The sequence below is a fragment of the Rhea pennata genome, chromosome 2 (assembly GCF_028389875.1).
Source record: "Rhea pennata isolate bPtePen1 chromosome 2, bPtePen1.pri, whole genome shotgun sequence".
In the NCBI taxonomy this organism is placed as follows: domain Eukaryota; kingdom Metazoa; phylum Chordata; class Aves; order Rheiformes; family Rheidae; genus Rhea; species Rhea pennata.
Window position 1 is genome coordinate 36,510,844 of NC_084664.1, and position 27,605 is coordinate 36,538,448.

Consider the following 27,605-nt stretch of genomic DNA (forward strand, 5'->3'; position numbering starts at 1 on the left):
AAAGCATGATGTCATAGCACTGAGAACATTTTTCCTGACTACTAGGATTGCAGATTTTTTTCTTATGCTCCTAGGATTTGTCTCTAATTCTTTTAAAATGTTACTAAGTTTTCTGTCTTAATTGTGTCCCAAACAGAATATTAAACAGGTGAATTAAAGTGTACTTTCTGAGCTCCTTGAGCTCCTTGTTTTGATCTGATTAATTTGACCAAACAAAACATCCTAGAGCTCTTCGGAGCTTTTCATTATGGAATTTAGAGACAGGGGACATGAAAGATTGACAGGACTTTTATGTGGTAAATATGCTTGTTGCAAAATTGTAGGGTCTTTTTCATTGTTGTTGTTAAAGGTCAAACTCAATCTTTATATATCTTTCTTCAAGTGTGTCCAGTTACCTGATTTTAATATTTGTTGTTCTCTTCTAGACTTTTTTTTACCTATAATTTGTTGCTTAGGAAATGTGCTGAAGGAACAAAATGCAGGGTACATAAGGCTTGATAATAATTCTATCTTCCCTGCAGCTTAATATCTCTTCTAAATAGTGCTGTAGATTGAGCGGAAGTCTATACTTACTTTGAAATCTTTCCTTCAGGAGGTAACAACTAGTTTAAAACCTATTTGTGGCTGAGTTGCCTTAAACTGTTCTTGCAGTATGTCCTTTCATACCTGACTTTTAAATCTCGTCTGCCATTGTGTTCAGTTATTTTTATACTGCATCTGGATAATCTCCTGTACTCTTCTCATATCTTAATGAATGCCTTAATAGCCCCTGTTTTAAGAACCAAAAGTCTGATTGTTTCTGAGATGTGTTTTTAGGTGGGATATGAGGTTGAGTATCCTCCCCTAAAGGGACATGAGCTCTCTGACTCCCGTTACATTATTCTCTTGGTAGATGCTGGCCCCTTTATACTCTGAATGCAGAAAACTGTGCACTGCTGGGGCACTGTCTCCTGACTGGCCTTCTGAAGATCTCACGTGTAAATAATCAGTTGTTTATATTTCAGCCATGATTCTTTGCTGATACCTCTTACAAGAAAGGAAAATACAATGGATAATGCATACCTGGAAGCATGGTTCTGTTTGAGTCATCTGTGCACTGTGAATATGATCCTGGCAGTCTGCTGAACTGTAGAGATTTACTAGGAAGGAAAGGGAAAATGTGTGCTATTTTAGTGAGACAACTTAGAAGACCTACAGTGAAGAAAGTTTCAGTGAAAAACACAGTGGTATTTTGCTCCCTTTTCAGGTCCTTTCTGGGAAACAGCTGAAGAAGCTCTCATTCAAGTAACCAGCTAAAAAAGAATAAATAGCCATTTGATGTTTCCATCTCTCTAATCTCTATTTAGCTCCTAGCTTCTTAAGATATTAATTGAACCGATAGTAGTTGTGTTGGTGAATTTTAAGTAGCACCAATATTAATCTCTTAGCACACTGAAAATAGCAATTTAAGCTTATTCTTTTTGTCCTTTGTGCAAAGCCATTGTTAATCCACGAGATGGCTTTCCACTGGAGTTTCCTTAATGGCTTTCTTGTCTTCGAAGGGCTTTGCAAACAAGATTTACTATTTTTAAAAGTATTGTATTTGGTGATTTGTTTTCTGTTCACACTACACAGGAATCCTATACAGTTTAGGAAGCACAACACAGCAGCAGAACTGTCCTGTCCTTATCTCTGAGTTTTCTTAACTGTTTTTGTAACCACCAAATTAATTCCTACTGCTCATCCTTAGCTACTATACTGGCACTTGCAGCCCTCTCAGGCTAACTGCTAATAACAAATTGCATGTTTTCTATAGCTTACCGGCTTCATTCTAGAGTTCTTTAAAGTCCTAAAGGGAATACTGAAACCCATCCTGCCTAAACCAGGTTTTATTGCAATTTAATACAGTCTCCATTGACTCTCCAGGTCTTTTAAACATTCCTGGATCTTAGAAAATGATTAGAAAAATGAAGAGTTGAAAACATAAGCCAGAATAGGTCCCACATAGGAATACAGGTCTGAGAAGGACCTGGTGAGTGTAGGAGTATGGAGGCTTTGGGAATGTGCTGTGCACACACAAAGAGACTCCACAGTTCACATGCATCACATCTGTTTCTAGGTGTGCAGTGGTGTTGATGTGATTGGCTTTAGACTCCCTCCAGGCTAGCAGAGGGTCCTTTTTTTTTTTTTTTTTTTTTTTACCAGGAAGCATAGAGGTGCCTGTGAGGGCATGCAAAGGAAATTCTTGAATCACTGACTCTAATTCTTGCCTAACTGTGTCATAATTCCTTTCATAAACTAGTCAGGTCCAGTCTTAAGCAGTCTTGTTTTTTGATCCTCAACTTTTATACTGAATATTAAATCTCCTTGCTGCGACTATCAGAAATCTTCTGATTTCCAGCCTAAGTTTATTCCCATTAGTCTACAGAGCTTATTCTTGAACTGTTTTGGCACTTAATGAACTAGCTCCTTCATTAACCAGTGTTTATCCCACTGATGAGTTTCTCAGAAAAAAATCATGTTTCCACAGCCTGTAGGCTCACCAGGATAAGGTGTTCTTGTCCTCTCTTTTCAAATAGGCTGCACATATCCTGGGCCACCCTAGCTGCTCTTCTCTTTACCTGCTGCTGTTTGAATTTATCTTTGTTCTCCAGGAAAGGACATATAAGTTGTATTGAAGTACTTTTTATTTGTTACTCTGTTCTTCAAGACTGAAGGAATGTGTCAATTGTAGAAATAAAAAGAATTGAAACCATAGAATTTGTGTCTCCTTCCCTCAGTAATGTTATCTCTGAGATCTTTTGTCTCTCCTTTAATAGAATCATGAAAATGTTTGTGTGCTGCTGTCTTAGAGAAGGAATCCTGCAGCTCCAGTAATGTTGCCTGGTGCTGAGGAACCTCATAGCTGGGGATACATTCAGGCAGTGCTGTTTTCCTTGGCTTGTCCTCTGATCTCCATAGAGGCTGCCTTGCTTCTTGATGCCAAAGCTTGTGGATGAAGGTTCCATTTTCCTCTCTCTTTTCATCCTGCTGTGGTGAGCCAGCCATACACAGACTATTTGGGTTGTTCCATACTCTATATTGGTCCAAATGGCTGGGCTTCAAGTCTTTACAGGAAAGTGAACATACAGATTTTGGAAAGAATTCAATTTCAGACCTTCCTGCAAACTGCCTCCTGTACAGTGCTTCTGTTTGCCATGTGTCAATGATTTTCTGAAATTCATTTGCTCGTGGCCTTGTATCCAGGTTATCATCTTTCTGGTAACATATCTGAGACAGATGAGTCTGCTCTTGGCTCTCATTCAATTTCTGATCTGTGTCTTCTGTCACTTTGCACTGCTGGCTGGCTGTTGCTTTTATTTTCCTCAGCATTGTATCTGAGTAGCTGGGTACAATGGTATGAACACTGTATAAAAGTGGAGGCATCTGAACATTGGAGGAGTGCTGTACTTGCAGAATTGATTCACGGGGACGTCGACCTTGAAGTAAACGTGCAGTTCGCCCTTGAAGAGGTCTCACTTGTGAAAGACTAGGCAGAAATGTTTCTTTCTAATGGGGGAAGGAACAGAATTAACATTGTCATTTGAGACTCTTATTTTAGCAGGGATTGTTGTAATCATTGTCTGCAGCTAGTGAAATGGTTCAGATATGGGTCTGTCTTTAGTACTGCACATTGTGGAAAATCAGGGAAGCTTCACACCTGGGAACTTGGGCAAGTATTGTGCTAGGCATGGGAGCCGTGTCACTCTTGGACTCTGCTTCTCTCTAATAGTATGCAAAATAGATGCTGTGAAGGGGAGCAGCCAGACATTGGTCTCTGCCCTGCCATATAGGGAGTTTAGATTCAGTCTTTATGCTTTGGAAAAGACTAAATATTCTGCCCCATCCCTATGCACAAGATATAAATGTGTAGAAATGTCCTGTGCCACCTCTCCTTTCTTCTACAAGGATCTATCTTGCAATTTGTGATGCCTAAAGCAATGTAACAATATAAAAGATGACTTTTACTTGCATTAGTGTGTTTTTAACTCTGTTTAGGAGCAGTTACAAGTGGAACTAAGGAGGCTCTCTGGCATGTGGCCTTTTAGCTCCTTCAATCACAGTTTGATCCACTGCCTAAGTACTATTATCCTGTATTAATCATTTGTAGTGTTGATGCTTTTGATACTAGCACAGAGTCAAAATGATGTACTAGGAACTGTCCAAACAAAGTAAATCAGAGCTGTACTCAGAGAACTGACAGTCAAGAAGTTACCCTGCTGAAAAATCTGAGTATTTGATATTAAATGTATGTATCCTTTAGATGGGATAATACTGTTCAGATAAAGCAGCATGGCCTAGGGTAGGCCTTTTCCAATCACACTTTGGGAACTAGAGGGCAGTAAAACTGCTCTGTTTTGAATTAATATAAGCTGCTAGTTTGGATTTTAATTTCCAGGGGCAAGCTGTTGCTGTTGAAAGTGTTCTTTAAAATGTTCCTCAGCATGAAGTTAAATATTTGCGCCTTTAGCACATTGGAGAGAAAGCCAGACAGCTTTTCCATTTCAGATATGCAGATTCAATTATCAAAAACCTGTAAATACCCCTTTAAAGGGATTTCATTACTTAGATTTTTTTTAAAAATCCAATAGAAAAAGCAGGACAATTTTGGTACTTTTCATCTAGGACCATTTTCTGGAATATAACTATGAAAATTGTTACTTAGCTGCCCTGCTTCTTTGCAATCGTACATGAAGGCATTAGAGACAGAGAGGTTTGAACCTGTAAGTGCTGTAAGGCCAGCAATGCTGTGGGAGGGTGAGCGGAAATCTGTTCCTTCTGTTTTACCAGCAGAATTGTTTAGTCAGTTACAGTCAATTAAACTTGTATACATACTGTGCATGACAAGGCACAGGTGTCACCGGAAAGGCTTAAGTCATTATAGGCAGTGATCCAGGAACAAAAAGCAGCTCAACTTGATTTGCTATGCTTACAGCATATAATGCTTTGCTTGCACGTGTAGTGTTTAAGAAAAATAGTATCTCTTCAGTCTTATACAGACCACACTGAGCATGAAAATTGTTGAAGACAATGAGCGTGGAGTTTCCCTATCTAGTTTTATATTCTTCAGGGTACCTGTGCATTAAAATAGAATCCAGTGATTTTAAGGAATTACATGTTACTGATGTACCTTTGAGGTAAAAAGGCAAATAACTCATGTAAATGGAAGAGGATAGATTGTAGAATGCACTATGCCAGACTAAGCTGGTGTGGTTAGTAAGGAGGCAATAGCTTGCAATAGTACTAAGGTTTTTATCAAATGAGGCAATGTGCAGTAAAAACAGTAAGCTGATGACTAGAGTGAGGCTGATTTATACCAGATGAACATCTACCCAATATGTGTCAGTCTCTGCAGTGCTGTACCATTCACAGGAGAGCTGCCAAATCACTTTATGGAGATTATTACTCATACTTCTTAAGGCAAAAGGTCTTTTGAATTGCAGTCATGTGTTTGTGGCAACTTTAAAAGGTAAGATAAAAAATAAGCAAATAATTAAAATAACCTCCCCTCAAAACCCAGAACAAGTCACTAATGTATTACAAAAATTCTGTCAAACAGTTCTGTCAGGGCTGATCTACTATACTGAACTTTTGTCTCTGTTTTAGAGTTGGCGTTGTCCTGCACTTGTGTATTACTAGAGGGAAGGTTTAATTCTGCTAGCTGAATCTGGGAATACAAGAGCATTGTACTTTTACAAGCCAATAATACTTGTGGCAGAAGCATCAAATTCTTAGTAACTGCAGTACTTACAAGTTCCATGTCTTCTATTTCTTGCGTTAATCTTTCAAGTACCTTCATGTCATAGTCATCCAGGTTAAGGGGGTTCATAGGACCTCTGCCTTAATGGAGACATATTTTATTGTCACACATTTTTGTTAGAGAAGTGAGAATTGTCAGTCACACAAACAGAGAAAAATCTGAGGTAATTTCCAGTTTTTGTCCTCTTTATTACTGAAAGACTGAAAATGATTTTTCTAGAGAGAACTGCATGCTAATATCATGTGTTCTTTCATTGTTGTCCGAGGTAAATTATTTTAACAAAAAATGCCTACCTGTGAAGTCCTGACTGTATGTTGTGATCCACTGAGCCCTTTCACTGTTTCGTAACATATTGGTTGTTCTTGGAGAGAGGTTGTATTCTAGGTCTTTAAAAGTGGAGTTAGGGGCTACTATCTTTGGTGGATTTGGATAATATATTTGACCTTTTTGTTCAGCAAATTTAGGAAGCTGAAGGATAAAAAAAGAAATAGGTAAAGTATAAACCAACTGTGTTTTGGATAAAAATACTGTTTTAAAGCTTTGAAATAAAACTCACAGAAATTATCTGTTTAGAAAATGCTGATAAAAACATTGTGGAAAACTAACTTCAATACTTCATTGCCACCCAAGTGGAAGCTATAACAGGTACATAGTTAAATTCAACACAATCCAAATAACTTGGAATCAAGTTTTTACTAGCCACACCTAGGCAGAACATTGCATAGTATATATACTTTCTTTTGCAGTCATATGAATAGCATACCTTAAAAGGGACTGACACTTATCTTTTTCCCTGCCACATCTATAAGACTGTGTGTCTAAAAAGGTAGTATCTATATCTTTGTTTATCTCTGTCTTTCCCTACACTCTTCCTAAATTTGATGTGTCATCAAACTTTAGGCTAGATCCCTTTTGGAATAGAACTGCTTTATAGTTAAGCTGAAGAATAGTAGATACCTGATCATTCATCAACAAATTCACTCTTCTGCTTCATGGACCAGCCTCGCCCTTCCTAGCCCTACAACTATACAAGGCAAGGTTAGAGAAAGAGATCATCTACAGAGAAGGTGTCTGTTTCCTTCAAGACATGGAAATGGAGACACCAGCTTGTCTGTATGCTGGCAGGACTTGTAAAGTTAAGGAAGAGCATGGATCTCCTGCTGCCCCAATCAATTTCTTTGAAAGGCAGCAGAGCCTTATCTGGGCTTCTGAAGAGAGGAGCCTCCTGGATATATGGTCAGTGGATATTTTTGCTCCTTCATGTGCTTCTTATCTCCACAGCTGCTTTAGGTCATAGGAGACGTAGCTCGTCCTTAAATTAAAAGACTTTTGTCACAAGATGGCCTGTTAGCTTCTGATCTTGTTTATATACTGCTGAGGTGGATGAAAGCTCTCTCTAAGAGCAAAAAGTCATTTGCTCTTTGTTTTGTTTATGTGACGGCTAATTCATGACTTGCAGGTTTTTAGAACAATATAGTAATTCCTTGTGTAAAATTGCCCCTATGACAGAGATGCAGTCAGGTTTGATTAGAATAAAAATAAAAGGAAAGACATTTTGCTCTGTCATACTGACTACATACATGAAAGTACGCGTGCTGTCCTGGCCAGTGCACAGCCTCCTTCTGGGAGTCAGAGAGAATCTTGACCACTTCATGTCTATATGGATTGCCTGCAGCAGAGAGATTTAACATATTCCAGTGTAACACCATTGATCAAAATGACGGATAGATCTGCATTTTAAGCTGTATAGACTTATGCCCACTATACAGGCAACTGTGTTGGTGGAAGAGGTTGCTTCTGTGAGCTGCTGATTATATCTTTTCTACCTTGGGAGACTGACCTCATGGATCTGCAGGCAGAACTGCTCTGTACTCTTGGCACCAAATGAGCAGGGTTAGCCCAGGTCACACATCTAATCAGCTGAAGTTAACCCAGATGCCTTTCTGGAAGCACTCAGGTGAGTATTTCCACCAGCAGATCTGCAGGGTCAGTTGTCTCAGGCAAAAAAGTGGTGACAAGCAGCTGAGGGCTGAATTCCTTAAATACAGCTGACTTCACAGAGGGTCATCTGCCCATGACCCACTGCAGGATATCTGGATTAATCCAGACACCAGCAAGGAGATTCTTACTGCATTTTGTGTGGATGGTTTTTACAAACAACAAGAAGACAATAACATCAATAAGGTTTGATTAATTGTGAAGGTGGCTCTATACCTTTAAAGTCACCTTCAGAGGAATAACTGGGTGCCATTAGATGTCTTATAAAAATGGGACTGCAGTGCATGCTTAGAAGAGCTTCATTTCTAACCCTGACTCTACCACTGCTTTTTGTCTTCAGCTTTTCTGTCTCAGTTACCCTATATACCTCACAATGATGCTGCCAGGATTAACTATATAATGGTACTCTGAACTTTGTAGAGGTAAGATGTAGAAAAGGCACAAAGCTTTTAAATATATACTTTCAGTGGTAAAAGTCAGCTTGATGTGCTCTGGGTTATCTGGACTTAACCAGAGATTTCTCCCACAGTTGCTGAGACCTGGAATGTCCTGCTCTCAGAGGAGGTCAAATCATATGGAGGGAACAGCAAATGAAGTTCAAGTATTTTCTAAGTATCAGCAGTAGCTGCCCCTTAAGCTAGTAATTCTGAACTTGATAAGCTCTGCTGGGAATAGATCTTGTCCTCTAGTGATCCTTGTGTTGTGCAAAAATAGGCTTCACAAGCTCACCTCCATGCATGTGATTACTGTTACTTATATTGTACAATGATCAGTGAAAAATGATCAAAAATGACTACTTCTGGCATATTCTATGGAGATATTTTTTGTTTTTGATGAATTAAAACCTGCTTATGTACACAACTTAAAACATTATTGTACAGTACTGTGGCAATGATGGGGAATGGCAGCTAATTAATGCAAATTGACATCCTGCTTGACATTATCAGCTTTAACTCTACTGAAAGCTTTTTATCCACACCAGCATGCACTTTTTGTTTTATGTAGTTATTGTGGAGTCCCCTCCTGGCAAGCATTGCCATGGCAACTTGAGGTGCTGGCAGAAACTTTCTTGCACTAGGAACCCTCTTGTTCATGCTTTCTGCTGTCCCAAATACCTAATAAGCCTATGGGATCACAGCTGTCAAGAGCTGCTCATCAATTCCTGCAGGTGATCTGCAAAGTCTTCCAAAAAGAAATATGTTGCAAAAACACAATGCAGACACAGCTGCCTTCTGGGAAAAGCAGACCAAGACCAAGAATCTCATGCTCTTTTTCCTGCCACTCTCAGAGCCAAATGCCATTAAACGAGATTGATGACTCTGGCTCTGAGGTATGATAAAACTCAGTGTAATTGAACACTGCTCTAATCTGCATTAATTTTCTAGTGAAAAAAGTCACCTTGCTAGGGTTAAAAACAAATATCTCAGTGATAGCTTACATGGTAATCTGAATATAATGAAAGTCTACGGGTTTATGAGGGCTAAAAGGATTGCTTTGTCACTCGAGCTTGTTCTACCATCTGTGTCATGATTAAATATTTTTAATCATTCAGCACTCATTCCAGGGGTACCACTGTTGTCCTCAGCAGATTTATGCCAGGCCCAGGAACTGCAAGTTTTTGATTCTTCAGATAGATTTTTTTCCTTTTCTTGCTACTCCCTAGGACTCTGAGTAATTATTTGCCTGACTGGAGATATCAGATACAATGAATGATGCACCTTGTTTTTGTAGAGAAGTAACACCCAAATAGCTCCTGAGACTGCAAGGTGCTTACGTGAGATAGAGATTAATTCAGCATTCTCAGTGCTGAGATATCCCCCATGGAGTCTGCAGCTATCAGCATGGAGAGCTCTAATATAAGCCAATGTGCTTAACTTGACCACTAATAATTCTCAGATTCTGACTCTATTAAGTTTCATTTTAAAGGAGAAACAAGACTTCAATAATGTTTCTAAATAAGTGTCAAGAGTACCTTGAAAACCAACTGCATGTTCTCTTACCTTTGGTCTTCCTCAAAACAACCACATCAAAAGCGTTGGTAGGGATATTGGGATGAAAAGGCTGATGATGGCTTGCCTCAACCCCAGTGTATCGATCTTCAGGTGATCTGAAGTTTGGGAACATGGCGTATCTAGAGATGTGTGTCTGGTAGGGATGAGAGGTTGGGAAGGGCAGGCACAGTGGTCTTGGATTTGTTTGGGTTGGCAGAAAAGGCAGAAAAAAACCAAAGTTTCCTTATTTCACATTTCACAGACATTTTAACATTTAATATAACACTTTTACAGGAACTAGGAGAGGAGTAACAGAGAAACCTTAGTTCCTCAGTCTTCTCTTGCTTGCACCCTACAAGGAGTTCACAATGATCTCTGTATACCTGTCAATGACCTGCCTCTTCTGCTACATAAAAGAGAACCATTGTGTTTGTTTTTGCAACTTTCAGAATTGGACATCTACACCATTGACGCTCCATAGGTTGCTATGCCTCTTGGAGAAACTCTACAGTGAAATGTGGTACCTGTTGAATTCATCAATTTCTCTCTGAGGCTTCAAGATGGACCCAAGTCAAACTCAAGAAAGGATGCCTCAGTGTCAAACCCTGGATGCAAATAAAGATATTGGCTTTTATCATTACAATCTTCCCATTAGCTACAATTGCATATGAATATAATTTGCAGAGTGACATTATTCTTATGAGTCTATCATAAACCATACTGCATAGCATCATATTCAGGAATTTCCCCTGGCCTTAATGGCATGCGGAATGGGAGGCTCTGCAGGGAGGGGCTCTAGGAGCAATAAAGGACTGAAGAACTCATGAGAAGGATTTCCAGGGGAAAAAAAATACTTCCTGTAGACACTGTAACTGACAGAGGTGAAGGGATAGGTAAAGCAAGATTGTCATGAGGAACAGTGTGAAGAAAAGAAAAGAAGGGGAAAAATAACTGGTGAAAAAAATCCATCAAAACAGAAACAGTCCTATCTGCTATGCACAAGTTCAACAGAGAAAAAGATTTTGGCTTTAGGAAGGGCCAGAGAAGGATGGCAGATGAAATCGTACTCATTTAGAAAAAATATTCACGCTGTCTGCAGAACTGTAAAAAAGGCTAAGGCAGAAAGCAGAAGAAGGAGAGGAGATTGCTCAGTGAACACACACAGCAATCGTACATTTCTGTGCTGTACAGGAGACTATGGTATCTCTAAATATGAGTTACACTGGGTGTGATTTCCTGTTACAGTAACTATGTCCTCTGTGGCAGAAACATACTTTGACCCTTTAGATATAATTATTTTAAACAAATCTGGGGCTTAGTTGAAAAAAACTCCAAAACAGTGCACATTAATATTCGTACAGGGATTTAATGTCATTGGATCAGAGCATTGTTTGCTACTCATGTGAAAACAGAATAATTAACTGTTTTGCTAGGTCAGTATCCAATTTCATTGGCTCTGGTAGCTGCCAACCATTTATCACCGTAAAACAGTCAAATATAAATTGTGCGTGCTTACAGATGCTCAGATAAGTAGCAAGAAGAAAGGACAAATGAGTAGTTGCTTCTTTATTAGCTATGTTGTTCCTTAGCAGGAAAAGAACTATAGCTTTTGTATGTAATCAGTCATACCAACTTGTGTTTATTTTTATGTGGCTTAAGGAAAAGGAAATACGGATTTCTGATTCTTGTACAGCTCCAGTTAATAACAACTGACCTTCTGCTTGTAGAATCAAAATTTTCCCCTAAAAAGACATTTACTTCTGGGAGGAGGGAGAATAAAGTTAAAATGGAGTTTTGTGGGATACTGAGAATTGGAATTTCATGGAGAGTGTCCACATTGCTGTAGCTGTTCTTTTCAGCTTTCAGTTTTTCTTGATGAAGTAATTCGATAACTGATTAAAATTCTCAAATGGCAAAGATCTTCTTATCAATGAAACAGTGAAAATGAAACTGGTTTATTCCAGTAAGAGAGACTAGCACCCCATTTTGATCCTTCTAAACTTTACCATCACTGCGTATAGTAGCTTACTGAGAACAAATACCTTTCTCCAACTGCTGTAGAAAACAAAACCAAACAGCCTCCTCTGTATACAGGAGCCAAACTCCTGAGGCTGTGCACCATGAGGTAACGAAATGTCTCACCAACTTGCACTTTTGCTAGGCTTCTCTCCCATAAATCTACTGTATCCATGTCATAGATCCCCTGTCTGCACTCCCACATCCACATCCTTCAATTCACATCATGTAAATAGGCTATACTCAAGTGAACCAGGAAACTTGATTAGCCTGTAGAATGGGTGTACTAGGCAAACACTGCTGACCTGCTAACCCTGTCATCATATGCCTCATTCAAGTAAGAGCTTTTTGCGTAGTAGCTTTGCTGCTGCTTATTGCCCAGGAACCTACACTGTGCAGTTATGATTATATGAGAAAAGACTTGCCTTCTTTATTTCATTAAGAAAAGGTAAGGTACAATATAAGTGAAATGTACTTACTTAGCCAAACTGTCTGGTGGCTTATGAAGCCTGTATTAGAGAAGAAAAATATAAAGTAAATAACTTGAAATGTCCCGTGTACGTTTGCACCTCCCACATTTAATTTGAATCAGTGCAGTCAATATACATTAGAGACAAATCAATGTGTAAGTAGTGTAGACCATAGTCTTACTGATATCACTCATTCTGTGAGAAATGCTTTATGTTGCTAAGTGCCAAAGCTGAAAAGGCTCCTGGAACAAGCGATGCACAGAATGTCTTTTTGAAAGGAGTGAGGGAAAATATCCAGTCTCTTACATTTTTGTATAAAAGGCTCTACATTAATAAACAACTACATGCACTATTTATAAAAAGAAAACCATTTTATCAGTAATGCAAAACAGAAAATATATCATCCTAGTCATAGTTGTAGCGAAACTGTTCATTCATTCCATGCTGATAAATTATTTATGTTCTACTATCGAGACTTATCTTTTGCTTCAAATAAATTTTAAAAAAGCAATGAAAAGAGAACATTAACTCTAAAGGGCAAGATTTTCATCCATGAGGCTAGCTCAGAGTCTCTTGGTAATTACATCATGACAGGAAAATGTCTAAGAGTTAAAGAAGTAATTAATGTACTCTAGAGGTTCTTTGCAGTACGATGAAAAAAAGAAAAAAGTTTTAACAATAATATTACTGTATGTGTGTATGATCTGAAATAGAAATAAGTGGTTTCTCAGGAGCTCCAAAATCTTACGTATTTGTTGAGGAAGGCTAAATTCCCAGGCATTACTTGAAAAGATCTTAACAATGTATGGATAGGAAAGATTGCCTGATGATAATCTTTTTTTTTTATTATTCTTTATTATTTATATGTGGTCATATCAATGTTCTTGATTCTACAAGCCATGTACCAAAACCTACACACAACCAAGAGCCCTAGTATTTCTCAGTGAGGAGAGAGACACCCAGGATTCATTCCCAAATGATGATGATAACTTTTCAGGGTTCCACTGTTCAGTTTGAGGACAGCGCTGCATGGGATGCTGTTAGACCCTGCAGGAACGCCATGATTTCAGCCTCAGCTGTTCCTGGGGGAACTTCCTTCCTTCCACAGCTGGGGATTACCCAGTAGCTGGGTTAAATGGCATACCCATGGCATAGGAGCTATATTCAAACTCTGTTCATGCTGCCTATGACAAGAGCTGCAACTTAGCCTCTCCGTCACTGAAACTGACTCCGTAAAAACAGATTTACAAATACAGAGAGGAAACATGGACGCTTCCTCAAAGAGCTTAGCTAGATAGAGCTTAGATAAATGAATCCTGAGCTCATTTATTTCCACACTGCTGTGAGTGTTTTGATGAATTACATGTATAAGATCAATTTTGCTTAAACTCTGATGCAAGATGCAAAAATAACACATTTCACCGTGAAATCTGTTTTATCAAAAGTGAAGCTGTTGGACTCAGTGCAATCACCATAAGGTGTCATATCTCAGATTATCATGCCAGAAAAAATCAGGGCTCTATTGAGCTGAACAAAAGATCTATTTTCCTATTAATGTGTGATGCTGTTAAAATAACAGAATTTAAAAATGTATCAGGTTCCGACACCTATTTGCATATTTATTCTACAAATACTTTAAATTGGTTTTCCATTTCTACAGTTAGAACAAAAATTGACAGTGAAGACATAAGATTGAAGAACAATACTTAATGTTTATTCTTCACTTACTCCTATTGTGTTGGAATGCATTCCCTGTTGCATTCCATATTGGATGTATTCCTGATATAAACAAGCAAGTGTTAAGAGAATCAGTATCCTTTGTGCTGCAGCATGGGAGAACTACTTACATACCTTTATAGATCACTTTCCATTATAATATCTAAACTTGAGACAGCAGTAAAATAAGGACAAGTGTGTATTTCCATGACCACCATGATTTAGAAGGACTTTGTGAGCTCAGGTTGTAACAACCTACAAAGCCTTATGTTTACAAAAGTGGACACTTATTTAGAGTATTCCTTACATTTTAAAACTTAAATTGGGTAATCAAGCCTGAAGCTGCTTAGGATGGATGGCAGCATAGAAACTGTGGAGCTCTAACTGGGAAGGGAGAAAGGAATAGTAATTTGTGCAAATTTCATTCTGAAATGCCTTCACTGGAGTTCTAGCAGATTTTGCTGAAGTTTGCCAGAAATCACAGTTGTTCAGTAGTATGTTATGTGCCTCTTTATATTCAGTCCACAGAGAATGTGGGGTCTATCACAGTCTCTTGAAAAGAAGTCGTGCTCAAGCTGGAGGGACTTATGCTCTCAGTTTTGGAGAGCCCCAAACAAATTCAGGGCATGGTCCATACCTGGTCCTCCAGGACAGGCATGGAGACTGTCCCTTTTCTGTAGCAAGGAGTACTGTGGGAAGTCATTGAACAGTTTTTGATTAAAATAGGCATTAACCAGGTTGCAGGTCAGGGAGTATCCATATGGAAAACACTTCTGCTTGTGCTTCATCTGCAGTAGTTCTGTGTCTCCCCTTGTGGTGTAGTGCAAACCACAGGATGCAGAGACTCAATAGCTCAGAAATGCTAATGAAAGACACATTGAAACCTGTGTGACCTCCTTAAGGGCTCCAACTTCCCACAAGTTTTGTACTGTCAGATGCATTGTAGGTGCCTCTACAGAGCTAGTTGTTATCACAGGTATGGTACTGGCCTGAGAATGATGCAGTGCAAGGAGCTGCACGGCCTTCAGCTTTTCTAGATTAGGCCAGAGAACTTTATGCAGCTCTTTCCTGTTAGTTCCCTATGTACTCAGCAAATTATTAAGAGAGTAAGATTTATTACTCTTGCCAATTTTAACAGCAAAAAGTGCTACTGGAGAATGAAATGTTTCACATCTGTAAATTGACTTTCTTTGCTGCACTTGGTTCTTGCAAAAGGAGGCAATCACTTATCTTGCCTAACCTTAAAACCTGCTTGGTCAAGGAGCTACAGGTCAGGGAACCAAGGGTCAGGGAGCTGGAGGAAAGCCAGAGTGGCAATGCTATGTTGCATGGTAAGCAGTGAAAGAAAATTAAAACCCACATGGAAAAAAGGCCAGTATTTATTCATTCTTTTCTGTCACTGAACTCACCCAAAAGCTCATTGGTATGACTTACCCTTGCAAGGACATCGACCAACACTGTAGCCTGACTTAGTGTGTGTTTGTTGTTTGTGGAACTAGTGACACCTACCAGAAGATGATCATCTAGTTAGTGTGGGCTGCTCTAAAAGGGAACAAAGGCCTTTCAGACTTTTTGTGGCCTTATTTGATCCCTTTGGCCAATAATGTGAGCTTTGGAAGGCTTATTACACCTTTCTTGGGATGGAAGGAGATGATTGTGTTTCTCTCTTTAGGACATTTGACTGGCAGAGAAGATAGGGCCCACTGCTAATGCACTTACAAAAATAGGTATGTGTGAGCCAAGTGATTCATTCTAATGCAAAACTGCACAAGGATATGTAGTGTGCATACTGAAGGCAAAGGCAGAGTTGCCTCTGAAGGTGTACAGAGTTACTGCAAATGCCTGGTAATTAATTTTCCACAAAAGACTAATGGCTCAAAGGAGGCCTCCCAGGCTATAAGGTAAATAAACTGAGTTAATAGCTTCCAAGGAGGCCCGCAGAGCACTACTCAGTGGATATTTTACAGGAAAGGTTCAGTGTGACTGTCACCATCTGAAAGCCTCTGACAGCAGGGAGAGCAATTGCTATGAAAGATCTTGAACTACCAACATGGCAGATCTTTTTTGTATATATTTATTTATTTTTTTTAAGGAAATACTCTTTCCTTCAATTTAAAAGTCTTTAAAAGACAGAAAAATAGAACCTCTTGGGGAAAAAAAAACCCTCAAACTAGTATAAAGCAGACCATAAAATGTTTTAGAGACCTGTCATGTGTCAGATTAGGATGGGAATGCAAAACTGATAGAGCAAGTACATCAATATGCAATTGGTCAAACAGTCTAAAGTCCTATCCTTTTCGGTATGTACTGGGGCAGAGTTTGATCTACTCTTATGTAAAATATCCTTCTTCCTTGTAGAGCTATCACAAGGACAGATAGTCACAGCAGTCCCTGGTACTTCCTCTTAAGGAAGCAAAATCCCAGCAAATGATCTCTATCCTAGTCTGGGTATATGAATAATTCATTCTGGTGAGCAATTGTCACGAGGAACGTGCTTTCTAGAAAATGAATGGATCTCAAAGCATCTTTAACCAAGATCCATTTGAGGTTGGCCTAGCCTAGGAATTACTGAAAACACAGCAGGCCTCCTATCCCATGCAATAGGTGTTTTTTACTTTTACTCCACAATCAATCTGCCTGTGCTTCTACTGTTGTATCAGAGTTAGCAGTGTAAGTGTCACATAATGGGACACTTATTTAGCTATCAAACTACAGAGGAGCAGTTATTCCCTGGCATCACGCTACTGCAGTCAGTGGAGTTTTCTTGAAGTTGCATTAGGCCCTCTAAGATTGAATAAAACAGAATCAGGCAGCTTCACTAAGCAAGTGAGAGACAAAACCATGTAAATGGTCAGGATTAAAAGGTAAGTGAGCCTGATTCTGCACCCATGTTGTTATATTCCAACTTTGGACACTATGTGCACAGTACAAAAATGGACTGGACTGTGCCCACTTTGCATGGACATTAATCTTAAAGCAATTTTCAAATGATCCATTATCTTCTTACAAAAGTGCATTCTGATGGGCCAGATCTTGTCATGTAGTGCCTGGGAAACTTGCAGGAAGACATCATCCTTGTAGTCCTAATTAAATTATGCAAAAGCAGCTCAGCCAGTGCTTCTAATATTCCCTGCTGGTCAAAGGCCACAATCTGGCATAGTAAAAAGGAGTTTTGGGTGATGCACTCTTGTAGACAACCAAACTCATCTTTGCTTGTCCTGCATACTGTAATAAGGGAAGCTTGTGAAGTGGGCTAATAATAAAGGGAGTGGATTACGAAGAGCAGTAATGCAGGTTTCCTTGTGTAGCTTCTGTGGCCAGCTTGCACTTAGCTTTCCTGCTTCTATGGAGTGTCTGAGATTACACAAAATGGGGAGCGGGTACCATGGAGAGAGCTAAAGAGAAACTGGTGGAGGTCACACAATGGCCTTCACAGTCCTATAGATATAATCCAGAAAAATCATTGCAGAATTATTCTCAGGTTTCTAATATGTCCATCTAACTATACTTTGATGTATAGCTAATGCTAATGTGAAAGGTGCAACTTGTTCATTTTCTGCTTTTTAAGAATTACATTAATACTTTATGTTACCTTAAATCTAAAATCTTGGTAGTTTAATCAAGTTTAAATGCTTTGCTGGTGCCATCAAGTGGCAAAAAGTTGGATTGCAGCACTCCAGCAACCAAATTTACAATGTGGTTTCTGTTAAACAGTAGCAGTGAGGAAAACAATCTTTGTCAAGACTTCTTCTAAAGTATTTCTGTATATATTCACCAGAAAAACAGAGTGATATACACACGGCATCATGGTTACTTCAGTAACCTGTATTTTAATTAGCAATATTTTTGAGTATTACAAGCTGATAAACACAAAACCGGTAAAACAGATTCGTAGACTCTTGTTGAAGACATACCAAAATGAAGGGGCACAGTGGCATATTCTGAGTGTCCTTCCCAAGTGTATTTGCTCACATTTGTTTGTAGCTAACCCCTTTTTACAGAACATGTCCCTTCACATTTCATGTATCATATGTGCATTTCATATTGTATGTGCATAATATGATTAGCATGGAGTGAATATTCAGTTTGGTATTTTATTCACTAAATACACAATCTGGATAATGCAGCTAAAACTTACAGCTCATCATTCATACGCACGTCACTTTTTTTCATCTGGGTGACATAATAGTATTGTTCAATGGGCAGGCCTCTGTGCAAAGAGAAAAGCATAATTATGGAAAGCATATGCTAAATACACTTATAATAAGCAAAAAATTGTAATAAGAGGTGTGCTTTTCTCTTGATTTCTCAGATAACCCTTAATATCAAAATTCATAGATACTACTAATGTGGAAATCTACTCTCAGATTCAAAACCTAAGGGCTGGATTTTGATAAGTACTGAGCACACATTCCTGAATCCAAAGTTTCTGAGAACACTGAGCATTTCCACCTTTGAAAGACCAGCCCTTTCAGGCCCTGACCGTGCACCTCTAACACTCAGCAGAAGCTCTAGGAATGCCTTGAATGAGTGCAGGTTCCAGGATCCAATCCTATCAGAAGTTGAGTTATTCCTGTATTATGGGAAACACTTTCAGCTCCTTTTGATGTGAAAGGACTCCTGGAATACAACCACACTGAATGATGCTTGTCACTGTAAAGACTCTGGTGTCAAGACAGCACCATACTTGTCTTAGAGTTAAAACAAAGGAAACAAAGTAGTTAATTTGGGGCATCAGGGAAAAACAAATGAGAGAGCAAATGGAAGTGCCAAAATGAAGGAAATGCAGCTAGAAAAATCAGCCATACTCAGTAAGATTTCCCTGGCATTAGAAATAGCCTTGATTCTCACCTTGCCCTGCTAAAGCTGAACAGACTCAAAAGGATGAATCAAGAGTCTGTTGCTAAGAGGAATGGGTGGATTTAACTGCATGGCTGAAGAACAGATGGAGACTGCAAGAAAAGGAGGGAAATGATGAAGAATCAGAAGGCATGAGTTTGCATTTTATGCCTGGCTCTCAGAGGCTGGAAATTGTAGCACAGTCTAACAGGAATCTCCTTACAGTGCTGCTCTGTATACTCCATGCCTAACCACTAGTTCAGAATGACTGTTGCTTTCTCTCTCCTCTTTAAGCTGCCATTGCTGGGCCAGGGTTTCTGCAGGAGTCCAATAAGGAGCTGAGACATCTACTTTCCCACATTAGCACAGGCTAGTATAGCATACAGCATCTCCCCAGTACAAGAGAGACATGGAGCTACTGGAGAGAGTCCAGCGTAGGGCTACAAAGATGATCAGAGGGCTGGAGCACCGAACGGCTGTGAGAGCTGGGCCTCTTCAGCCTGGGGAAGAGAAGACTGAGGGGAGATCTTATCAATGTGGATAAGTACCTGAAGGGAGAGTGTCAAGGGGACGGGGACAAACTCTTTTCAGTTGTTCCGTGTCACAGGACAAGAGGCAATGGGCAGAAACTGAAGCACAGGAAGTTCCGCCTGAATGTGAGGGGGAATTTCTTCCCTGTGAGAGTGACGGAGCACTGGAACAGGTTGCCCAGAGAGGTTGTGGAGTCTCCTTCTCTGGAGATCTTCAAGGCCCGCCTGGAAGCAACCCAGTCTAACATGCTCTAGGTGACCCTGCTTGAGCAGGAAGGTTGGACTAGATGATCTCCAGAGGTCCCTTCCAACCTTACTGATTCTATGATTCTACGATTCTATATGCTTCCATGCTATGGATGCGATCAGTCTAGAAACATGGACATCTGTGATCAGATTTAGCCTTCCTGCTCTCATGTGAGGCTGTATTGCAGGAGGGAACATCTGTGGAGCAGCAATACTCAGTTTAGCATTCTAGTTATAGTCAAGTCCTAGCCATGAATGCTGATTTTGAGACTATCAACATATATGTAGGATTGTTGTAATACAAATTCTTTTTCCAGCATTAAAATAAAAATCTACTGACCTGAAAGTGCTTAATGTTTGCTTGCTTTTAACTGCTGTGCTTTTAAAGACCTATTTTTTACTACTCACTTCTGTGTGTTTGTTATGTGTGAATTGCATGATTCAATAGCAAGACACTTGGGGGTTTTTCAGAGCAGTGTCTCTGCAACCTGGCAGTAGTTTTATCTGATGATAAGAATGTCCTTTGCCTTGTACTTTCTTTGAATCAAGGAGTGGATGATTTTTGCATTGGACCCTACCTTTCCCACCCAGAAAAGCTTGTCTAGTTGTAGCAGTTTGGCTCTAACTGGGAGAAGGTGCCCTGCTGTGAGTGGGGGTTAGGACTAGGCAATCTCCTGGTGATCTTTCTGACCTGAACCCTTTTGAAACCCTTCAGCGCTCCTGAGTTTTCCTCCCACTCTTTGCAACTTGACATCTACTGGAGAGCACTGAGCATTACTTCATTTTCCTGTTCAAACCAGCTCTGCCAGCTCATAGTTTCTCATGTAAAAATAATTCCTTTGAGTTTTCCCTAGTTTATGTACTGAGGAAATTTACCAGCGGATATAAAAGGCACATATTAGTTATATAGAGGTAGCTGAAAGAAAATATTTTCTCTGTTCCTTCTCATAAAATTTCATAGACATCTTGCAAAGTGATTTAGAAAAATGAAGCACAAGCAAACACATCCCTATTACAACTAGTTTGTGTTCAGGTCACAGAGTCTAGAACACCAGTATCTGCCCTGCGCACAATACTTCCACAGCCCCAAGTCCCACAAATATATAGAAAATACCAATATTAACATAATCTAGCAATAACTTATTTGCTAGAAGACTATATTTAAATCAATCCCAACAGTAGGATTTGTTTTATTCAACAGTTTTTGTAAAGTGCTCGTGAGCAAGCAATGTTTACTCTGTAAAAATAAATTATTTTTCACTGTGGATATTTCCTGGGGTTTTATTTACAAGCTGCATTATAAACATACTTATTTGGGCTTATGATACCTCTCCTGCTGAAATTTGTGCCAATACTATCAACCAATGCTACCTCTGTACAGCCACAAAAATACTTCATTTGCATCTTGCTCACTTCAGCTTTCTCCTCCATAATTGTTCACACTACAGTAGGTTCCTAATTGCTTTCTAGCTTACATATCTGGTTGGTTTCACTGAGACCTGCAAAGGCAGCATCCTTGGGGGTACGGTAGCTCTGCTACTTATCTGGAAGCTACCCTGAGTAACTCAGAAATTCAGTGTGGAAGAGAGACTACTCTATTTTGTACCAGTCGTGACCTCAACAGGATTATGAGCACTTGTTATGCTCTGCACAAGGCTTCTGCAGTATCACCCTACTGTGAGGACACACAACAAAAGGATAACACCAATATGGTATTGTAAACTGGCTTGCAAGCCTCTTCTCCCTTCTGATTGCTAAGTTGGTTTTCTAGGAGAAGGAATTTAGCTCCCTTGTCTCATTTACTTACCTTCTCATGGGGAGTCACTTCATAACTCTTGCTTATGTACTGTGTCTGAACTGGCCAAACCCTCTTCCTGCTCACAGGGTGAGAACAGGAACATTGCCAGAGCTACACAGACTGCATGACACTTAGGCTTTTTCCATACTGTAGAAAAGAGAAGGCTTGATTCCTGACCTCTTTTTCTCATCAGACTGGGAATAATGAGGATGGATCAGGGGCTCTACACTAGTGTGCCTAGACAACAAGGAATTTCATATTCAAAAAAACCCACAAGAACAAAAAAAAAGTCTTGGGTTCATTATGCATTCTTGCACTGATCCTGTCACTGTGGGATCACAGAACCTTGTTGCACTCCTGGGAGGGAAGTCCTACGAGCTTCATTTTACGCAGCGGCTCATGATCAAAAAGAGCAGAGCAAGGACAGGAAGAGAGTTTCAAGTCTTTGAGTCATGTTTTAACTCTTGGAATGACCATGCAGATGCCTGTCCTGAATATTCCCTTCCTGTACTCTAGGGATGCCTACAGAGGTGAAACCTATCCTTGAACTCCTCCAGGTCAGCCCTGAGCCACAACATGCTCTGCCTTCAAAACTCTCCTGTAAGTGAATGCTGATGACTTGAAACCTTCCTAACTGTCTCAACAACACAAAATTGGCGCAATTTGCCAAGCTATCTATTAGCTAGCCAGCCCTCCCACCTCACCTATTTGCATGGCTCAGTCTGCATTGCTCTCTGTTTGTTGCTTAGTGCTATTCTTGTTAAGCACCCTTCACTTCAGCATTTTGACTATGTGAAGTATTTGTATAGTCTACCTTGGCCAGGGGTCTATAGCACTACCATAATGTTGATGTCCTTTAACAAATGCACAGGGAGGCTCATTCTTTGGCCTGTGTTCTTCTGGTGTGAGTAGTGCAGTTGCTCCGTGTTCCCTTTCTGTTTTGCAGGGAAGCCTGCACCAGTGAAGGGATTTCCTGAACTTTTTATATCTGAAAGAAAGAAACGCCCAAAACATCCTTTAAGAGCAGTAACAGTGATAGTTACTTGAATTTTCTTAACAATGAAAACTTGACTTTACTTTCTTGGCTGTGAGTTACCCAGCCTTCTTTTAGAGCAAAGCCAAGATGGTGAACCAGCACTAGGAGAAGCAGAAGGGTGAATGGCCATCGTTTAATGAAGATGGGATCAAGTCCATTATGTTTGGATCAGTAAGAGGAAGGAAGAAGCTGACAGATATGTGCAGCATGTGTATCTCAGAATGTGATCAAGGCATAACTACCAACACATAGATACTAACACTCCCTTCAGTAGAATAGAAGTGGAATATAGGCAGAGAATATATGCAGTGGCAAAGATGGAAGGTTTAGCCTCTAATTCCCACTGATTTCAGGATTTGTTATTTGTTTCTTTGACCCCCCTCCCCCCAATCTGTCTCTAGAGAGGGAGGAGAAATACTGTTCTTCAGTAGCTGTATTTCACACTGAGTTCAAGTTATATCAGGCGTTCACATGGAAGTGCTAGTAGCTGAACATTTCCATATATCTGTATTATTTGAAATCAAGCAGTTCAATGTGTTTAGATGCATGCTCACCTCACACAGTTTTGGTTTAGAGCTGTGAAAGTGGACACAGTGGAACTGTTAATTTAACACTTCAGTTTCTTTTTAGTGGCAACAATTTTCCAGTCAGAAGAAAATCCACCCAGTCAACCCTTTTCTTATTAAAAGAAATAAGAACAGAAAAAGGTGATTTAATCTTGACTTAGTTGTCCAGAATTTTCTGAAAACCTTATCAAGGAACACCTTTAAAGGGTAACTCAAACTTTGGGGAATGAGCAATAGGATGTCTGGATTAAGCTATACTGGGAAAAAGTGCCACTCTGCAGGTCCTAACTGGATTCAAGTTTATGATGTTTTTCCAGTGTAAGATTCCCCCTAATTGTGACTTGATCTTGTTTTGCTATGAAAGCAGAATAACGGCCCTGAGTGCACATCTAAACTGTGAGGAGACATAAACTAATTTGATATATTTCAATATGTAAGTATGAAGTGGGTATTACAGTCCTGGTCTTGGTCACAAAGTCTTTTAAGGAAGAAAAAATAAATGCAAAAAAATTCTTCTCAGAGTATGTTTAACTCAAAAGCCTCTAATTCTAGCAGGTATCCAAACAGACCTTAGGGAAATCTCTGAGAGAGATCTTGGCCCACAAGGCAGGGACAGTGCTGTACTCCACTTTGTTCTTTGTGGTTTCTTGGCAGTGGAGTACCGTCATATCATTTAGTTTGTTACTTGTTCTTTACCACCACTCTGCTGCTGCCCAATGCTATTCCTTTTTACATTTTGCCATGGCATAAAGGGATGAACAAAAATAACCACCTGATGTGCCGTGGACTATCAGAGAGCTTTTCTATTTTTAAGTTGCTAAGGAACCCAAGCATCTATCTCTTGAGAAAGTTCTGTTTAAAGCCTTGTTTCCCCTTTCTGAAAGTAGGAAGGCTGATGCCAAGTCACCTGCATGACTGTGGTATTTGTATTCATTAAGCTGGCTCTCACTAGAAACATTAATAAATCATTCCTGTTGACTTCTGTCTACAGATTGCTAAGTGGCAGAACAACCACTTTGCCTTAGACAGAAAAGACAAACATTGTACAGAAAGGTAGCAGAGTCTGATCAGCCATTCAGACCAAACACGACTTTGCTAAGTTCAGAATGTTTCCAGTTTGTGTTTCACAAAGAAACATTTATAGCTGATATTGATCCAGTGATATTAAACATCTCAAGGACATAGAAAAAAAATATTGTCTTTGCTCAGAGAATACCAAAGGAAGGCTAGAGTGGACAAAGCATTAAAAGTATATATATATAGTGAACAATTCTTCACTGTCTCAGGAATATAGCCAATGAGTTGATAAAGACTTTCCATTTCTAACTTCCGTGATTCTAGATTTATTCTGAATTTTGATGGTCAACTTCTAGCTTTGGACTCTTTTGTTCCAATAAACAGCACAAAAATATACTAACATTCTGAGATCACATGAATTTGCAAGACTTTTAGTGCTCCTTTTATTTAATCAAAAAGTTACATTTTTGCCTCTAACTTTGTCTCATTGTAGGGAGCTCAAACCTAAGTGTATAAATACAGTATCACAGAATGTGAACTTGGGAAGGGATCCATTAATTTACTTGATCAGCATTTATTTGAAGCTAATGCATTTAAGGAATATCTGAGAGCTTCCATAAGGTCTGTGGAGAATGAGTTTTCAGGGGAGTAGGTAGGAGCTGGCTCTGCATGAGTTCGTATAGGATGCATTTACATCGGTGCTTTAATTTGATCAGGAGTGCACTTTTGACACGCATCTCCCAATGGCTGCTACTTGCAATGCTTTGGTTTTGGAGCAGATGAACTGGGTTATTTCTGGATTAAATAACCTGAAAGAGGTGCTCCAGGAATGCATCATGAGCATATTTCAGTGACAGATGGGCATTTAGTCCGTGGAACCATACTAGAGGTAATCTGAGGTAAAAAACATCTGAAATGCGTTTTATCTGGACCTCAAACTCTCAGCACCCACTGTTTCACTCTACAGATCTTCTCCCATAGTCCACAATACTTGCTAATGTAGCCATTGTCACTAGGTAACATCCTGATTTGGGATTCAGGAAATATAATTAGTCAGTTCTCTGCATTGGGTGACTGTACCAGTGTATTTCAGAGTGGCATCTTTTACATTCAGTTTTCATTGGTTAAAAACCTTAGAGAATTAATATGATCGGATATGCAGGATTCACCTTGAAGGGTAGAAGTACATTCTGAATACGAAAAGTAAGGGAGAAAGGCACTAAGATAAATTAGAGACTTGCTATAAGAATGTGAAATACAGAATCCACAGTTTTGCCAGTTTTGGTACATTTTTCTTCAAGGCATAGGGTTTGCGAACAGTTCAATGAATTAGTAGATAGTAGAAACACAATATCTTTTTCACCTCTGTTTTTTTTAAGCAGCTGAACCATTTCTTTTTATTAACACTTGCCCAATAAATGTATAAATAACTACATATGGCATCTTGAGGCTGGCTGTTGGCCTATAAATTTCAGACTGAATAACTAAAGTTAGGCCAAATTACAAGCAGCTGAAACTAGTGTTTTTTAACAAGAAATACCAGGTAACCTTCACTCTGCCAGGCTTATTACCAGTTTTCCCTACATAACCTCTTCTGTGTTCATCTAACTCACAGACTCAGTATCCCATGACTGAATTTGCCCTATTAGGTTTTTGTTATATCACTACTGAATCTGATTATCTGATTACAGAGTAAAATGCTTGGAGTACTTCGCTTCTAGGCAGATACAAACACACAAATATGCCTCCGTTTTTTCAGAGTGCTGTTTATCAGCAGAAATACTGATGACAAATAATATAGTCCAAGATGATAAAGTAGTAAAATTCACAAATGCAGTATTTTAAATAGCTGAGACAACTATGTTGCATTTATTTAATCTGCTTGTAAATATATGACTATAAAAAAGTACCATTTTAAAAACATGTATGATATTCTAAAACATGTGGCCACATAATTTTCAGCTATAAATGAATGAGTTCACTAAAGTAGGTGTTTATGTTAGCAGAAAATGTAGCTCACTGTCTATATTACAATACATGTTTTCCTGCCCATGGAGAAAAGACATGTTATAACCTATCTGTGCTGGTACTTTTCTGTGTTTCAGTATTGGGCCTAATATAGTTGTCATCTGAAAGATGCGTTGCTTGTATGTTGAGACCCTGACTCTGTGGTCCATTCTGAGCTCAGTTCATCCTTTTCCTGGGTGTCTTGTGTAGCCAGTGGAAATCCTTCCAGTATGTTCATTGGGATTTTGATCAGGCCTATAATTCAGCAAACTAGTCTGTCAGTCATTAAAACAGTTCAGATGGAAACTCAGTCAAACTCCTATAATACAAAACCTAAAGCACAAAAGTTTGCCTCAAGGAAGATATGTTAGTGAGGCAACTTGAGTGACTTGAGTCATAGCTTAACAAGTATGATGACTCAATAACATCAAAGTACTCTGTCTGGAATTCAGATGTCAGTTATGAGACCTTAGAAATAATGCAAGAGTCAGAAGTAATAGTTGAACAGAAGACTCTAAGTTAGATCGAAACTAACAGTTTAGTTTCCTAACAATAGAGATAAAATCTCATGTCAAAAAACAGTAAAGGACTGAGACTAACTCTTGGGTCTGTTATGTATATGAAAAATTGAAGTTTAGATCCAAAAATAATTTTGTCATGAGTCTTGAGCAACAAGGAGGTTTAGCTTTCCAAAACTATAAAAACTGTGGAATTCAGTGATACACTGCCCTATAGCTAATAGTATGATTGGTTCAGTAAAAATATAATAAAAATATATTGATTCCTGAAACTTTCTTACTACACATTGGTGACTACTAAAGCAAAATGCAGGCTTCCTGATATTTAAAATTTTTATTTAAAAATCTATCTCAGTAATTCCAGGTCAACCAATAATCTAGAAAAAAAGAAAAGATTCAAAGCAGGAGTAGGTCAAAGAATAAGATGATTAAAGTTGGTGATATTTTTGTGGAATGTGCTTGTTTTTTCAAAAGTAGGAACTATAGTATACATGTTTCTATTCTTTTTGAAATTTGTTTCAGGAGATTTTGAGCACTAAGGTCACATTATAACATATTTCACTAGTCAGCTCTTCAGCTGTAATTAAGGTATTTCCCAGGGAACTGAAAGACTATTGCATGAGGTTAAGAAAGAAAGAAAATGTTACAGAATTTGTGCCAGGCTCAAAAAATATAATTGTTAGAAAACATTTTCTAGCGCTAGCAAATGAACACCAAATACTTTTAACAAATTTATTTTCAGTTCTTACCTATCTTGTGAGACAGTTGGACGTGAAGGAATTTGAAGTGGAGTTAGTACCTCATTAGACTCAAAGGTTCTTGACAGACTGTCAGTTCCCTCCATTTCTCTATAGTAGTGGGCCAAGTCATGTAGCATCGTCATGTTTCATATTTCAGCTTCTAGGGGAAGATACAGGGATGAAATATCAAATGACCAGAGGTTCCACTAGTGCACTATGAGGCTAAGGAGGAAACGTATATGATTTCTGCCTAACTCTGGTCAAGTATAGGCTAGAAACAACATTTGCTTTTACTACTGCTACTAGTAATTTGTATCAGATTACAGAATAAAATGAGA

The 27,605-nt window shown here is 39.0% G+C and overlaps 1 protein-coding gene and 1 long non-coding RNA gene across 5 annotated transcripts in view; one reads left to right on the forward strand and one right to left on the reverse strand.

Annotated features, from left to right (window-relative positions):
* Positions 1-27,605, forward strand: part of LOC134136932 (uncharacterized) — a 73,146-nt gene that overhangs the window by 7,215 nt on the left and 38,326 nt on the right. For 2 of the 4 annotated variants that reach the window (XR_009957584.1, XR_009957581.1), the window contains exon 6: positions 10,218-10,391. The exons of 1 other annotated variant lie outside the window; for it this stretch is intronic. This is a non-coding gene — a long non-coding RNA (uncharacterized LOC134136932). Of the gene's footprint in view, positions 1-1,246; positions 2,740-10,217; positions 10,392-27,605 lie in introns of those variants that run through there. One more of the 4 variants, XR_009957582.1, reaches the window with a different exon arrangement.
* On the reverse strand, positions 2,704-27,410 carry SPMIP4 (sperm microtubule inner protein 4). The gene is made up of 10 exons (XM_062569238.1): positions 27,277-27,410; positions 22,198-22,371; positions 18,109-18,180; positions 12,264-12,293; positions 9,778-9,962; positions 7,358-7,448; positions 6,073-6,173; positions 5,771-5,859; positions 3,417-3,528; positions 2,704-3,275 (listed from the first exon to the last, which is right to left on the reverse strand). Exons 1-10 carry the CDS (start codon positions 27,408-27,410, stop codon positions 2,704-2,706), a joined length of 1,560 nt encoding a protein of 519 aa, XP_062425222.1.

Excerpts from the sequence above, each read along its gene's own strand:
- SPMIP4 (XM_062569238.1), bottom strand. The coding sequence starts at position 27,410 with ATGACGATGCTACATGACTTGGCCCACTACTATAGAGAAATGGAGGGA. Across the intron at positions 7,449-9,777 it reads TGTTTTGAGGAAGACCAAAG|GCAATCCATATAGACATGAA; the intron begins GTAAGAGAACAT and ends TCTCTGCTGCAG. Across the intron at positions 3,529-5,770 it reads AAATAGAAGACATGGAACTT|AAAGAAACATTTCTGCCTAG; the intron begins GTAAGTACTGCA and ends TTCCCCCATTAG.